At 38.5% G+C, this 16,321-nt stretch overlaps 1 protein-coding gene across 3 annotated transcripts in view; it reads right to left on the bottom strand.

Moving 5' to 3' along the window:
• The window catches only part of LOC104637861 (fibronectin type-III domain-containing protein 3a-like), a 48,656-nt gene that overhangs the window by 9,381 nt on the left and 22,954 nt on the right, over positions 1 to 16,321 (bottom strand). For all 3 annotated transcript variants that reach the window (XM_075763013.1, XM_075763015.1, XM_075763014.1), the window contains 15 exons: positions 15,731 to 15,806; positions 14,424 to 14,500; positions 10,483 to 10,714; positions 8,717 to 8,989; positions 7,276 to 7,331; positions 5,917 to 6,071; positions 5,587 to 5,646; positions 3,954 to 4,092; positions 2,939 to 2,992; positions 2,169 to 2,290; positions 1,895 to 2,069; positions 1,560 to 1,646; positions 1,094 to 1,232; positions 455 to 523; positions 99 to 217 (listed from right to left, as the gene is read on the bottom strand). In XM_075763013.1, coding sequence (XP_075619128.1) covers positions 99 to 217; positions 455 to 523; positions 1,094 to 1,232; positions 1,560 to 1,646; positions 1,895 to 2,069; positions 2,169 to 2,290; positions 2,939 to 2,992; positions 3,954 to 4,092; positions 5,587 to 5,646; positions 5,917 to 6,071; positions 7,276 to 7,331; positions 8,717 to 8,989; positions 10,483 to 10,714; positions 14,424 to 14,500; positions 15,731 to 15,806 — 1,833 coding nt within the window. The remainder of the gene's footprint in view (positions 1 to 98; positions 218 to 454; positions 524 to 1,093; positions 1,233 to 1,559; positions 1,647 to 1,894; positions 2,070 to 2,168; positions 2,291 to 2,938; positions 2,993 to 3,953; positions 4,093 to 5,586; positions 5,647 to 5,916; positions 6,072 to 7,275; positions 7,332 to 8,716; positions 8,990 to 10,482; positions 10,715 to 14,423; positions 14,501 to 15,730; positions 15,807 to 16,321) is intronic.

Genomic DNA, 16,321 nt, shown 5'->3' on the forward strand with positions numbered 1-16,321 from the left:
AATACATGTTATTTTAGAGTGGAAACACAAAACTGCATTTCACTAGAGCATAAGTAGCAATGGTTTTTCAGAAGCAAATTTCTTCTCGTTTTTCTCACCTGGCTTTCGCCCCCTTTACTGACACAATACACTCTCATTCTGTACGAAGTGCCAGGCTTGAGGTGATCGCACACATGTTCTCTCTGGGAGCCGCTGTATATGGTGTCCCATTTACTTCCTGAGGAGAGAAAGAAAGAGAATGCTTTATACATAAAATCTTTTGCAAAAATCAACCTTGAAAATTCTCTCATGCCGTTATTAGTTAAGATAGTCAAGCCACAGAATTAAATTTGAGCGATCAATTACGCAGAGAACACGTACAACCCAATATACACATGTGAAAACAGAACAGTGATTGCTAGAGCAATGAGCAGTGAATCAGTCATTGAATTAGCACTCAAAGACAATTGCTTACCAGGTGATGTTTCCGAGATTTCCAAAAAGTACTTAGAAATGTCTGCTCCTCCGTTGTCTTTGGGTGGTTCTGAAAGAAATCAACATCTTCAAATAAATTATAGAAGATTGAAAAACAATGCATTATTTTGTTATCAGTTTTTTCAGGGAACGTATTAATTCATTGTACAATATATTCAAGTAGAAAACTCAATTCAAAGAGAAACAGAAAACAGCATACTTATATAGTCACAATACATTTCCCAGAACGACAGGATTTTTTCTATTATTTATCGCAATTATGCCAGGAAGAAGAGCAACTAGTAAAAGGCTGCCAATTTCAGGTATAGTGTCTCATTTTTTTTAAGAGCACATGAAAATTATTTAAGCATCACAGTAAATCTAGAGGCTATTACAACTGAGGCTATTACAATAGCACCGACTGCTTCTCTAAAATGAATAAAAACCCCCATTACTTTTGTACTACAGCCCCAAAACAAACCAAGTTGCAGTTTTTTGGTAATGCTAAGCATTTATCCTGCAATAAAAATATCTGCAGAGAGAAGTAATTAGCCTGAGTTCACCTGGTTTTAACCTGCATTAGTGAGTGACTGTACCTACACAAGCAGCACTCGTGCAGCGTTAACAAAAGGTAACCTACCCCACGTAACTTTCACGCTGTGCGAATGGATCTTGCCCTTTACAGCTGGTTTACTTGGCGGCCCGGGTTTATCAGGATTAGTGCTGTGTTCTACCACCTCACTGGGACTACTTTTTCCTTCACTGTTGTAGGCAAAGAGCTGTTTCAGGAATGAACGGAACATATAGTAAGTGCTTGATGTAACGACAAGTAACATCCTGCTGATTTACAAAGTTCTTCCATGAAAAAAACCACTCAACACAACCAAAAAACCCAACAAAAAAGACACAACGTAAAAGAAAACAGAATGAGCTAGTGCAAAAGATCTGATTTATATTACAATTCCATCAAAAACTATTGTAACGACAGAAGTACTGTGGGTAATTTTCTGCTACCTCCACTGAAAGTGTCTTAGCTGTATGAAAATGCTAAAATTCCAGAAAAGCATACAGTCTTAATTAAATTACGAACAAAACATAGTACAAACCCTAAACTTATAGGATGTACTCCTCCTAAGATTTCTTAAAGTGCATGAGAGTTCATCTCCATTGTACTGTGGCTGGAAACCATAACCCTGGAAAGGAGGGAAAATAAGAACAAACGCAGTCACTAATTTTCCACAATAAATAAGAAAAACAGATCAGATTGATCAAATTTTTTTTTTTAGCTTGAATTTCATCTTTGTTTCATGAACGCACGTAATGCTTGCCATCTGTTGCAGAATTTATTTGACAGTAAAATATCGAGTTAATCTTTTATTTAAGCGCTACTGCCTATCAGGCTTTTTTTTTTTTTGCACATATAACAAAACCTAGTACTTACAGAACCTTCTTCTTCCATGTCTAAACTGTAAGTGAGAGAGTCCTCTGATGACACCCCGCTGGGTGGGCTCCACTTCACCGACAGCCAGGTCACTCCTGCTTCAACCAGCACCGGGGGCGGTGGGGCTGGCGGCACAATTCCTGCTGTGTAGTATGTCACTGTCTCGCTGAACCCACTGCAAAAGTTTGTGGTTTTTTTTTTTTTTAAAAAATATTAACAGCAGCAGATGTAGTTGACGAGAAAAATAGATGAGAGGACACATTGTGTTCATTACCTCATTCCAATATCATTTTTAGCAGCTAATCTGAGCGAATATTTTGTAGAAGGGGAGAGTTTGCTAAGTTTATACTGCTTCAGATGCCCGTAGTAGCACTCTTTGAAGGCTCCATTCTTCCCCTTTAAAACAGTGAGAACAACCAGAGTCACTTTTTGCATGGGGACTGCACGCTCCCTGCTAATTCAATTTCTTCACTTTAAATTTTCCTAAATTTCATGTCACTGATTCAATAATAATTAAAAATAAATCATTACGTCTAAAGAATGTAAAATGCTGACATCATCATGGCCATACCAAGTATGCCTGACAGTAATCCTGAGCATTCTTGATAATAAAACCGTATTTTGAGGTATCTGTTGGGTTTTTGGCACTGTAGATTTGACAAAATGGTGATAAATGACTGCAGCTGGAAACAAAACACACTTTTGACTTTTTTTTTAATCACTTTGGGACACGTTTCAGTAAGAAGTTCAAAAAGCTGAGCGATATTTGTGACAGCCACTGAAGATACAAGCCAAACGCTCATCCATTTAAACAAAGCACAGGAATTAATGACGCTCGACAAGAGCCAAACGAGGGAGTTTTACACTTTTGAATTGATACAATGCTAGTCATTTTATTCAAGCTTTTTAACTGCCTTGTCCCTTTAAAACTGTCTGGACAGTTGCACTGAAAATAGCTGATGTACCTAAGCAAAAAGTATTTTTAAGTATAATTGGTCTACAGATGTCATTATGATTTTTTTTTTGCACTAGAAAAGGTCTTACCTCATCCCACTCTAAAAGAAAATTAGTTATTTTGGAACCATTGTCATTTGAGGACTGAAAATAAAGAAACAATGAAAAAAGTTAAGATCAAATGGTTGTACTTTATAAACGTTTTTGCACATTAAAAACACATGAACAATTGAATATAATATATCACAACTTCCTTTTAAAGCAAAACAGTTAACGTAGAGCTGAAAGGAACCTGCAGCGGGCATACAGACAGCCCTCCTCTTCCACAAACACACTTGTGATCATCGAAACTCCACTACGGGCACAGACACACGTATTCAGTGAAGTGAGTTAGAAAGGGGAAAAGCTAGCAGCTATTTTACCTCATTTAATTCCTCACTCCTGAGGTTCTCCAGCCTGCTATACTACTACTAGTAATTCTGATAGTTTAGAAGATGCATTATTCATAAAATAAAACTACTCATAAGTTCAAGTGATACTCTTATAGCTTTTTTCCCCTGTGTTCTTGCACTATGTGTTCATCAACTCTGAGCAATGTAAGCATTCAGACAAGCAATGTTTGTCTTTGTTATGACGTATGAATTGGGAACATCCTTTACTTTGAGTACAGCTTATACAAATAATTTAACTAAAGTCAATTAGCTATAAACCATTTTCCAGCTATAAGCGTAGTCATATGAAAAACATGAAAAGCCAAGAAAATACAGTCACCAACAAGCGATCACAGATAAACATTAAGTCATATCTATTTATCATCCAGGAACCCAAAGCAAAAATCTAAATGCTCTATCCTGTCCTACGCTGCTGGTTCAGAAGAGAACTTTCCTACGGAATAGTTCATAGCAGGACCTGCTACCAACTCTATCACACTAAAGCCACGGGCAAGAAGCTAAGCAAGCAGCAAAAGAAAGAGGAAGAAACAATCATGATTTCACAGTTATCGGTCTTAGCTGAGCAACTGAAAAGCCAACACCTGAAGTACAGACTAAATTACTTACAAAGTGGATTTAAATACACCGGACGCAAGTGACGCCAGACTGCTTACCTTCCACTGCAAGCTCAGGCTGTTTTTGGTTCTGTTAATTAGCTTCGGTGCGGCTGGACAGTCCGGCTCACAACTTTCTGTAGTGAAGCTCACTAATTCCGAAATGGATTCTTTTATGGAACTGCTGGTTGCTGAAACTCTGAACAAAAAGGACAATTTGTTATGTTGCTGTTGCATTAGCACCTGAAAATTTAAGGACAGAGTTGTGTATTTAGAAATGCATTTAATCACAAGCAGTGGTTACAGCAACAAGACCAGCCTGCTCATGTTAAAGGAAACAAGTGCCCAATCCCTCTTCTTTCAGGCCTAAAAGACAACAGTTCCATGCCTTTTCATTCAGGAAGAAGTAACAAAAAGCAAGTTTATGATGCCACTCCAGGTTCTAGTAGCTGATGCCCACATCATAAGAAACACCACTGTCCGTTTGATGTTCAGGGAGATGGGCACGCTGACAGCGGTGTGATGGAGATCACAGGCACACGTACTGATCCTGAAGGCTCATCTGGCATCCTGCATTTAAGTAACAATTGCTGTCTATCACAGTGGGGATATTTCAGTGATGAAATACACACGGGAGGCACGACCAAAACTACAGCAAGTCTTACCAAATGGTAACAGAATACCTGACTTGAAATTAACCTTTTGCTAGAAAGACCCCGAGATTCAAATATGGACAACACTCGCTTGTGCAAGAGTATGGATACTAAAATGGGCTCAACCAGCTGTTCAGGCAACAAAGCCGTGTCTGTCAGTGTCATTGTTCAAGCGGGACCGAATCTCTGCGAAAGTCGTGCTCCCTTTGTTGTTCTTGAAGCGCAACAGCTTGACTAATGTTTCAGAAGTACTGTCTGTCTTATCAAATGACTTGTAGGTAAAAGACAGCCGGCCTGTATGGAAAGCAACACCATGAACCAAACACACACCACACCGTGCAAGCGGAGCTTGGAACACACTTGGAACTCTCGTGCAGTTTAAGAACAGGAGCTTGCTTCAGTCAGTCTTAAAACTTGTGTCCTGCTCTGCCCAAGAACTGAGGCGCTCTCATCTACCACTGGATCACCGTGTTCTCCTGGCTTGTTGAACCAGATTGTCTTTTCCCCAACCAGTTAAACACCTTCTCCAGTTATGCTTATTTACTCTGCGTGGCAGTTCTTGAACGTCACGTCTTGTTCCCTTGCAACACAGCAGCTAACTTCACCCCATTTCAGGCAGTTTCCACTTCCCTACCTGCACTGCTACAGAAGCTTGCGGTTTAGAGAAGCAACTTTACAAATCAAGCTCACAAGTCAGACTTGCAAATCCACGTTAAAGTCTAAATTATTTTATTTGCCGCTGCCTTCAGCCTACAACAATCTCTTTCACCAAGTCCAACCTTGTTGTTCTAAAACATACTGACAGAGAATAACTCAAAGTTTGTATGTCAGAGAAACAAGAAAAGACAGAGAAGATAGTAGGGAAGAAAATGAGGTGATATTTTTATGGAATTAGAAGTAATGCAACAGTAGTGTCCACAGCTATGATATTTTGTGCAGAATATTCCTCAAGTTGTTTGCAATCACACCTTCTTCACGCAGCCACAATAATTTTGTCATTAACACATCAACAATTAGGTATTTCATTCCCAGAAACGTACCTGGCATGGTAATCAGTTGCTGGTCTGAGATCAGGAAGTGTGATTGTTAATTCTTCCCCACTGTGAAAAGGAAAGAAAAACCATAATGAGTTACAGCTCTTCCTTATACTTTAAAGGATAAAAGCTTATTGAAAAGCAAAACCATGTAGCGCACATTTAATTTTCAAGTTTTCCATTGTCCACGTAACTCTTTAGTGACATTACTTAAAATTTATTTCATGTGAAGTAGGTAGGTCTGCAAGTCAACAAACAGCTCCTGATAGAGAGATTGCTGATCGGTTAATGGTTTTAAACATCGGTATTGTGCTTAAATGAAGAAACTAAACTTACACATAGACAGATTTAAATTTTCCATTTTTACCACTGTTGGATATTGCTACTTCAAATGTAAATGCTGCTGGACTATGACTATGGCTCTCTCCATTCTGTGAACTAACTGGGAGATTCCAGGACAGAACGGCTGATCTTGCTTGTATATCAGAAACCTATTAAAAGCATAAATAATGCAAGTAAGTTTGCTTTCTGTAATAAAAGGTATATTAGTCAATAACATGGTGTTGCTAGTTTGCCTACGCAGTTCCTCACTGGAGGAATTCTTTACCTTTGTAGTGGAAATATTGAGCTATTATTTGAATTTAAATTATTTCCTCTTTTCATTTCTAAAATATCAGATTACAGGATTTCCCTCCAAACACTAACCAAACTTACAGACACACTATATTGTCTCAGTGTATGAAGAGAAAACATTTATTTCACCTGCACCGTTTGCATCACTGATTTGGAGCAATGTTCAGATTTGGAGTCTTGAACACTGACACCAGATCTATATACACGCAGAGTCAGATGGCCTAACTTTCTAACTCTATTACAACTCCCTCACATAATCTTAATATTTAACCACTAAACTATACGATAGCAAGAGGCTCTGAGTTTAAGTGCTCAAGACTAAAATTTTTGGTCCAAGTTTTTTTTGCTGCTTAATTCCCACACTCCAAATTTTCTCTGACAAAGTCACCATGACCCTCTGTTGGCATTAACACAGATGTCAGAAGCAGCAATGAAAAAATACTAGCGTACCAAAGAATAGCTAGAAAGCTGGAGCAAAAGAATACAACCCATGCTTAGCGTACAGATAATGAAACTCTTCTTTGGATTAAGCACGCTCAAGATCAGAAATATCAGCGCGGTTTTAGTGTTTAGACTTTAAAATTAACGTCAACAGACTCCAACTTCCTAGATAAGTCTTTAAAACCTCAGATATTTGCTCCAATTTCTAAACACAACATAAAAAGATGATCCAGTTTCAGTAATTCTATTGCCAATACTCTTAAATTCTCTATGCTGAACGAAGGATGGTTCCAATAGTGGACAGACTTCTGTAAGTTTAGCAGGTCCTTGGTTTGCAAGGTACTAAAGCCCTCATACACGCTAGACAACTTCAACAGTGGATACACTCTCAGCTTACAGACTGGGAAACTGAGTCAGACAGACTGTTTCAGAAGGTTGAGGAATACTGGGTTTCCATAGCATGGTTGCCCTTTCCCAGCTATAAACTCTGACAACTAAAATACATTTTCTCCATTAAAAAAATAAACCATCAAGAAAAAAGAAAAAGAGATCAATAAGACACGTTATTTTATAGAAAGTATATGCACAGAAAAATAATGGTATTTTAAGGATAATACTTACGACTGGCTTGCCAATGCTCAAGTGAATATCACATTTCTTGGACTCTGTGTCTGATTCTGAAATTTCAAATACAAAACAGATTACCAAAAACCCCAAGAGTAAAGCAGCCTGTTACAGAAATGCCACCACAAGATGGAGTTCGCCTCATTAAGAGTTTAACAATAGTACTTATTGTGCAAAGTTCATTTCCCGTGTTTGTTTTGGCTGCCTGACGGGTAGAAACATGAACAATCCAAAACTAACAGTGTTACAAAAACTCTTTGAGTACATCCTGCACAAAGGGTATATTTTGCTAATCTGAGCATAAATGGGTTTTCTTTGACAACACAAAAAACATTGCTCTAAGAATGAAAGGTGTTAAAAAAAATGACAATAAGATCTTATCTCTCCATTGTATGTGATTTTCTTGAATTTCTATTGCAAAACACTTGGTCTAGGCATAATTCAGAAGGAGCCTGATCAAAACTGCACACTAAAAATACCTACAGGTACCAAAAGGTTTACATCTGTAAACTGAATCCTATCTTTACAATTGTCCATGTCGAACAATTCAGGATATTATTCTGCCTGCAAATAAAAACTCCCCCCCCCCCCATCCTAAAACATTTGTATTAAGCAAATCTTTAATCATGTATATTTTTTGTCCTTGAAACAAGTTGGACAAAAGCTTCTACCTCTACTTACTTCCCAAGATACAAAGTCAGATTTCTCTCTTATTTCTCTAACCAGAGAGTTAAATACAATGGTGACACAGACAAGGACTAGACCTTGCAGCCCAACAAGACCACTTAAATTAAGACACAAACACATAAAACACTAAGACACACAAATCATTTAAAGAATCACGGTAAGAAACTGCATTTCAGCAACACCGTTTCGAACCAACAGCAGAGACAAAGATATTGTACACAAGATATTTTAGTATATGCAAGTAAATAGCCATAAGCTATTAAAACCCCCAAACTTTCATTCGAGCAAAATAATGCGCTGAACTGAAATGGCAAGGGATCAGACAGCACCCTGTACAGACAGCTGCTCAAACCTTCCTATTTCTTGGAGTTTTCAAGAAACCTGAAAGGTACCATAAAGTCTGAGGACACCAGAAGTCTTTTATCTAAGTACTCGTGGGCCATCCTCACTTGGAATATTGATCAGTCCCAGGTCAGAAAAGGTACAGAAGTAAACAAAAGGTTTAAAATCAAATCTTCCTGAAGATCTTATTTGATAAATCTCAAATGAACAAACTTGACATGACTATTACTTCTAGAGGAAAAAAAATCCAAACATAACGAAAAGCATTTCAGGCTTTCTTTAATCCTGAACAGCCAAAGAAATTTACAAATTCAGTTTTTTCAGAGACTATTGTGCAATGAACTTAGAGCACCTTCTGTTAGGAAAGACTCTAGATTTTTTTTTTTTTTACCCTTTTAATACAACCTACCTCCCATCTCTGCATCTGGACTGCCCTTTGTTTTTCCTATCTGCTTCTGCTTTAGCGGTCCTCCTGCCCCTTGCTGTCCCTTTCCATTTCCATTCTGAATTGTTGCATTGGAAGAATTAACAACTTTATGCGGTGAAGATGGAGGACTGTTAAGTTTATTGTTAGTATGACCACTAGCTTGTCTGTCTTTTAGTCTTTTCTTCAGGTGTTCTTGCATTTTGAGACTCCTTTCATCTCGCTGAATGAAGTTTGTCCTTCCATGAGAACGAGGTTCTACAAAGAAAGAACTTAGTTCATTATTCAGTACAATTTATTTGACACCGAGAAACGTTCTGTGAGTTAGAACAACTACAGTAAAACCAGAACTTGAAAACCCAAGGAACTTCACGGTGCTTGCTCTGTTCGTCTGTAGACGCGTGGAGCTGCACGGCTCACCGATCTGCGGCTTGGTGCACGGGCGAAGTCCTGAGGAGATCACGGCTGATGCTCGGGTGTCTCTGGGCTACAGGGAAGAAAAACGCGCGTATCGCGCTGTGACTGGCAGAGCGTCACTAGACTTTAGGAACCTCACCTGATAAAGGGTTTATGGATTGGGCTTAAATCAGTGTGGGAGCATAAAGGTCAGGTAGTCGGAGAAGAATGCGCCAAGAGGGTTAAAATTCTTGTTTTGAAACGTTGTCAATGTTAGTTAAATGCTATGGTAAGATATACAAAATATCTGCAAGCAAACGTCCTTTTTTCCTATTTAACCCATATCCAAATTGTTGATTATTTTTTTTTCTTAAATATTATTTGATAACTTGCTGAGCTTAGGGTTGGGAGTTCCTCCCCCCTTTTTTTTTTAAAATGTAATTCTTCAGGCCTTTCTCTTTTGTTAGCTGCTGAAAGATTACACCTCACAGTTGCCTTTCTTTGCTGATACAGCCATACAGTCACATTTTCAAAAAAAGTGTAAGCAAATTTAGGACCCAAACTTACTTTTAAAACATAGCTTGGACGCTACTGAGTATTTTACCCTAGACATGAGCCAAAATAGCTTAATTACTAAATTAAGCTTGAAAGACAGAGACAGTGAATGGTCTTACATAGTCTAATTTCTTTCTGTGTTAAATGCTTGTTTATACAATAAGGCTTACAGCCTGGTTTAATTCAGCACTGATCCCAGTCCTCCTTCATTCAGTTCTTAAATATAAAGTGGACTCACCCTTCACCCTCCAGCATGGATTACTATTGGTTTTGGTTTATGTATGTTACTTTTATTTTCTTTCCAGTCATATTTGGACTCTGTCTAGCCAAAAAAATACATTCACGTATCAAATTAAATGCATTTTCAAAAATCTTCGTGCCAAGGCTGTGACAAAACGCTGCAGTTTTGGAGAGCACAGTTTTAGAGAGAGGTAGAAGCAATCATTGCGGCATTTACAGCAACAACGGTAAGGATCCATGAAAAAGATACACAGTATTAGAACACTTCTAAGTTACTGCTTTTGCATTAAATCCTTAAAAACAGAAGAGGAGAAGATTTAAACTTTACACAACCATGCTGTGCACACGCAGAGCGCCTTCAGACCGGGCTCCAGGATACCTTACACACACATGTATTTTAAGATACCCCATAAACACACGTAATGCTCAGGGAGTCTAATAACCAGCACCAAAAATCACAGAAACGTCTGAAAGAGCCACCGACAGAACTGAGCTGCCTCGATCTAGCTGCACCGAGGGAAAGGCCTTCTCGTGTATTTAACCATCACCTGCGCCCTCACCTTGTTCTTGAAAAACGTGTGGCGGTGGATGCTGGTGAATGAACTGCGGTGGCAGCTCTCCTGTCCCAGGAACTGGAGGGTACACTGGGTGCGGTGGGTGGGGAAGCAAAGCATGGTGATGATGCATGTAATGTGGCACATGGGGAGGAGGAGGAGGAGGATGCATGGAAGGGTGGAATTCAGCCGAGTGTGGCAATACAACCACTTTACGAACTCCGTTTTCTTCCACCACCTGTCATGCAACATAAGAAACGAAACGTCAGTACAAAAACCTTGTAAATATTGTACATTTAATAAAGAATCTCTATGATTAAGTTTATAGCCACAATCTGACAGTCAGGGATATGAATGCTGGTGGAAACCCAGTATATGTTACTGAAGAAACTGGAGTTTGGGGCAGTCAGTTTTAAGAAGCTGAACCTCGCAAACTAAAGTGCTTAAGCAATCTATAATTTATGAATAATGTGTATATTCTTTTAAACAAGTCATGTGAATTCATCAGGCTGTAATTCCTAGTCTACTTGTAATTACAGTTAGAACTGCTTCAGACCACATCCCGACTGACAGTGCACTCATATGCACAAGTCACTGCATGTCACCAGGGTTGTGGTACGCGTCTGCATCCACACTCTTCGCCTATGGCAAGTACAGAGTATTACAAGTCAGCTCTGCTGTCCTGTACTATGATCCAACCCAACTCAAATGTCAAAACATTTCATGTTTGCCACAGGCTAAGAGAATTCAGACGAGGAACCTTTCTGTGTGTCTGAACTCTAGGATAAAAAGATGCTAAGACAGTGCACGCATATGTATGCACACGTACACTTCTAAGCACGTCTCCTAAACCGGCAATATTTAGGCTCCTTCCAGAGTCTAATTCTGCCAACATGAAATACATTACTATCTCAAGGTATTGCTTTTCCTCCACTAAATTTAAAATACATTAAGGTGTTATACAATAATGCTCCTCTAAATCTTAAGACTGAGAAGAGACTTTGGACAGATCACAGGTTTTAGAAGACAAGGTCAGGAAATAACGCTGAAGTAGAATTCACAAAAAGAGGTATTAAACAATGATGACACTGAAGTAAAACAATGCCCAGTTTGGTCTCATCCTGGAACCACCTGGAGCAGAGGCAGAGGTTTACAGGGTCCCTTCTCCAAGCAGGGTTCAGGCAGAGGACATCTACACCGATGCGTTGTCACTCTGCGGTTACAGTCCATTTTCCTTATCTGGGGGATTAAGTTTTCAGCACCTACAGTTCTGACGGGGTCAAAGGCTTCTGAGCTGACTGACCATCAGAGAAATCACCTGCTCACATTCCACTTTGTTTCTTCTGCCACAATACAGAAGTCCACTGGCATTAAATTCAGACCGTACCTAATGTGAAGTCCGAGTCAGAAGCAAACTAGATTGTATTAAATCCTATTTAAAAGCAGACAACAAATCAATTGTTTTCTCCCTCACACAAAAAATTAAACAGGTATGAGCAATCTAATTGGAAAAAAAAAATCAATGATAGAAAAGTGTTCAATATTAAAGGCAACCTCACACTTCAAAATTAATCAAGCCTCAGTAGGAAAGCCAGGCATTTTTCTTAGATTGGTTAAAAATCAGTCTGCAGCTTTATCTTCCTTCCATCAGTCATCTCCTCCGAGTTGCATTTGAAAATGCAGATCACAAATGCATCAGGCAGGGCCTTACAGTGCTTTAGCATTAAGAGAGATATATCATGTAGTCAGCAGAAAATATTGCACGTGGATGCAAGCGGGGAGTGTGTTGCAGCTGCAGGCTGGCAAACAAAACTGAGATGCAAAAAAAATGTGTATTTTTTTAATGACATTGTAAATAATACAAAATAAAACCTGCTCCTAGAAGATTTCAACTTCTTGACATAGCCCTCTGTTACTAAAAATATACACAATTTATATTTTCAGGCATCTAAAGAGAGCACTTGCACCAAAGCAGGCCCTATGTTTTATCCTGTTAGGTCCTTCAAGATCCTCTCTTAACACATGTTTAGTTTGGCTATAAGAAATCACTGCAGCATTTCCTAGTTGGCCAGGGCGGCATTGCGGATGTTGAAATACTGCTTACGCCAAAAGTACATTCTGAAAAGCTCCTCAGCAAAAGATAGAGCAAATAACGAGAAATTATTCCTCTGAAGGGAAATAGAATGCGTCCACTCACAAACCGCTATGAAAAAGTTCAGCTGTGAGATGGCCTCAAAGTCAGCTCTATCATTAGCAATTCTTAACAGACTTTAAATGGAAGAAAAAAAAAAATTTACAAGGAGAAGTCACTTAAGATTGAGCTTACACTGAATACACTTTGTTCTAGAAACAACGTGGGGGGCTTTTTGGTTCATCAACGGAACTAAAAACACCACTTGAACTGCACTGCATTGCATCACACTATAACACACGCTATAGCATATTCAAGTCAAAACTCATAGCAAACGTTGATGGCTATGGTAACTCTATTTATATACATATTAAGCAAGAACATACGGCACAGTTGCAGGTAGAAGGGAGATATTAATAAAAGTAGAATTCTACGTGATTTTACACTCTGAAGTTGCTATGGCCCCATTATCCACTACTGAATCGCTTCATTCCACTTCAGCAGAAAGAAACCTAACTTATCTCTGGGCTCTGCCAGACAGTTTTGGCAATAGAAAGTTAAAGTCTCATCTGTTGACAAGATCAGTATAAGGAACTCAAGCTCTGATTTAAACTTGGTTTCAAACTTGTCTATCCCAGTCCTAATGACCAAGGGATAACAAAACCAAACCAAACCTCCCAGTTTTATGTGATGGCAAACACAGAACAAATGGATTTTTCAATCTGTACACCTCAGTGTTTGCCAGTGCTCTGCATACTGTTCGCAATGAAGACTCAGTTTCATACTGATGCATAAATTATCCGGGGGATCTTTCTTCAGGGTCTGCATGAAAGTACCTACTTAGAATAGCAGAAGCACAAACTGCAGAGGCAGCTGTATGCAAAAAGATAACTGCCCGGGGAACTCAAAGACAGTTACAGGGTTTTCAAGCCTACTCAGAAAACTCCTAATTTTGAACATCACTAGAAAATGAGAAAGCTAGCCTATCCCATTTAAACATTTGGTTTTAATTACTTCCCTTTAAAAATGCATTAATTTAAAAGTAAATCAAACTGGCAACTTCAAATATCTGTGATAACAGTTCAAATACCACACGCGGGTCTGATCTGCTATGACTTAACAACAGAGGAGTGGAAAATCAGTGAGAATGGAAAAGTAAAGCTAGGAGAGAAGCCCAGAGCCCTGCTCATTTCTTAGGCACATGTCACTAGCATTAACACTCCTCTTCGCACTTCTGCTGTAACAGTAGAGTGTTTTGCTGAACATTAAGGAGACCAGAGCTGGTTAAGAAAGGGGCATTGAAAATTTTGATAAATAGAGTTACGTTAGAATAGAAAAATTTGAATTAAGAGGGGATATAAAAGAGAAATATCATATGCAGTCCAGAAAAAAAAAAAAAGCTAAGCACCGTCTGTTCTCATCGGGGCTCTGCCACCAAGCAGGCTGCAGCCAACTGGGACTGCTCGGACGACCCAGGCACCTACTGTCACCTTGAAAACGGGACTGAAGCAAAATCACGATGTGGATCCTGTTAATGGAGCTCCACAGGCAGTCAGTTCAGAGCCATCTGCTATCTTACTAAAAGTAATCTTCTACTGCCTACTAGTAGTATTAAAAAACCCCTGAAAACAAGTTCAAATTTTACTAAGTGAACAGAGGGTATTGTTTTCTACAATAAAGTTAAACAGTTGATAAGTTCAATGGAAAAAAATGAGAAATGCTTTTAACAGCTGTTCTAGATAAAATAATCAATAGCCTTACTGTTAAAAGCCACACACACAAACATAATGAAATACAAGAATAAATTAAAGTTTACCTGAGATACATAACCGGGAGGCACAAATATAGGCGGCATAGAACCATTTGGTGACATCATCGGAACGTGTGCTGGACCTGAGAAGTAACAAGGTGCCACTTTTTAACAAACGAGGCTTTTACAAACTCGAGACACCTTTTTTTCCAAAGGTGGTGGCTCACTTTGGTGCCTGCAAAGCCAGCAACTGCATCCAACTCTGTATTTATGGAACTAGTTTTAGACAAGCAGATTTAGAAGTAAGGCTTAAACTACCCTATTAAAAAGTCAGTTAGGAGAGAAACTTAAATAATCAGAACTGCGAGTTTAAAAAAAAAAAAATAAAGCGACTGTACCAAGTTTCCATCAAGAAAAATAATGCAATTCATGTCACTGATTGATAACTCATTTTCACATTCAAAAGACACATTAAGAATGACTTAACTTTCAGGAAGCATCCAGAATTTTAGATAATATTGCTTATTGCAGTATGACTGTACATTTATTCAACAAAAAGCACAGATTAGATTTATCCCAACCACGATGCTTATACAGCCAACTGTGTTTCTTTAATTGTACAAAAATTAGCCTATATAAATTTTAGTTCTTATTCTGTGAGAGTTAAAAGGCTGTAGCAACAACATTCACACTATAGTAATGCTGATAGCTGGTCTACCAAATTATTATTATTTTTAAATAGGATTTTTTTTTTTCCAGTTTAAGCTGAAAGTCTTCTTGTCTGGGATTTGATGAAAACAGAATGGACACATTTTATATAATATAATTTGAAATGGTGAAAAATATTACAAAAATGGAAGTACTGATAAATTCAACTTGACTTACAGGAGATATTTTGACCCGACTCAGACTTGCAGTTGCGTCACTTACCCCAAAGGTAAAAAGTCGTGTGTAGCCACACGCGGAGGGCAGCAGTGCTCCCCTCGCTATCAGCAGGCTGCTAATGCCACCACCTTACAGCAAAGCGAGGTCACACAGCGCCTAGTCAAGCTGTTTAGATTAGCGTGGACTAAATCCCAAGTAAATTCATGTGTTGACTTTCAGAGAAGACAGTTGTTCAAGGATCGTTGCAGAAACAGTTGAGATGCTAGCCTTTTATAAATTAGCAGCAAAGTCTGCAGAGATGCAGGGAATCTTGGCAGTTTCCCAGTGCTGTCTTATTTGTGCTTTAAGTCCAAACTGAAAAATCTGATTTATTACACTGCAGAACACACAAAACCACATTTGACATTACAGAAGCAAATGCTGGTAGTAATTCTGTGATATTTGCAGAAAGAAAATAATTGGATTCAGGACTTCAGCTTTTCCTTTACCTTGAATACACTGAATGTGTCCATCTTCAGTTGTAATTGTAAATGTTTCACCTGGGTTTACCTGCACAAGAATAACCTGTAGAAAACAAAATACAAAAGAGGAGTTTTGTTATTTTAAAATTTTAGAAATTACCTGGGGAAAAACCCCACCTCTTCTTTATACCTACGTGTTAGATTAAAACAAAACACCTTTGGCAACATGCCAGAGTTAAAAAGCAAGTTGAGAAACTGACAGGTAGAATGAAATTTCCTCATACTTTGACATAAAATCATTGATTTTGCATAATCAGTATTTTTCTTTGATTACTGCCAGAAGTGCTTCCCTTGATACACTTGAAATAATTAACTAACTTATTTTCAGGATTTTCACACTGCTTTTTCTTCTTTTACTGAAGCAAAAAGTTACCTAAGATTCACCTTGCTTTCTAAGCTTTGCCTATGAGATTATTTCAGTTTCAGGGCTAAATTGGCAAAATCAGGAATATACACACACATGCAGAAAAAGAAAAGGAAAAACAAAGAAAAAAGATGCTTTGCCCAAAACTCAGCTGTATTTTTCATCGAAAGCGTGCTGGTACATATTTTGACAAT

Source organism: Balearica regulorum, chromosome 11 (assembly GCF_011004875.1).
Source record: "Balearica regulorum gibbericeps isolate bBalReg1 chromosome 11, bBalReg1.pri, whole genome shotgun sequence".
Taxonomy (NCBI): Eukaryota; Metazoa; Chordata; class Aves; order Gruiformes; family Gruidae; genus Balearica; species Balearica regulorum.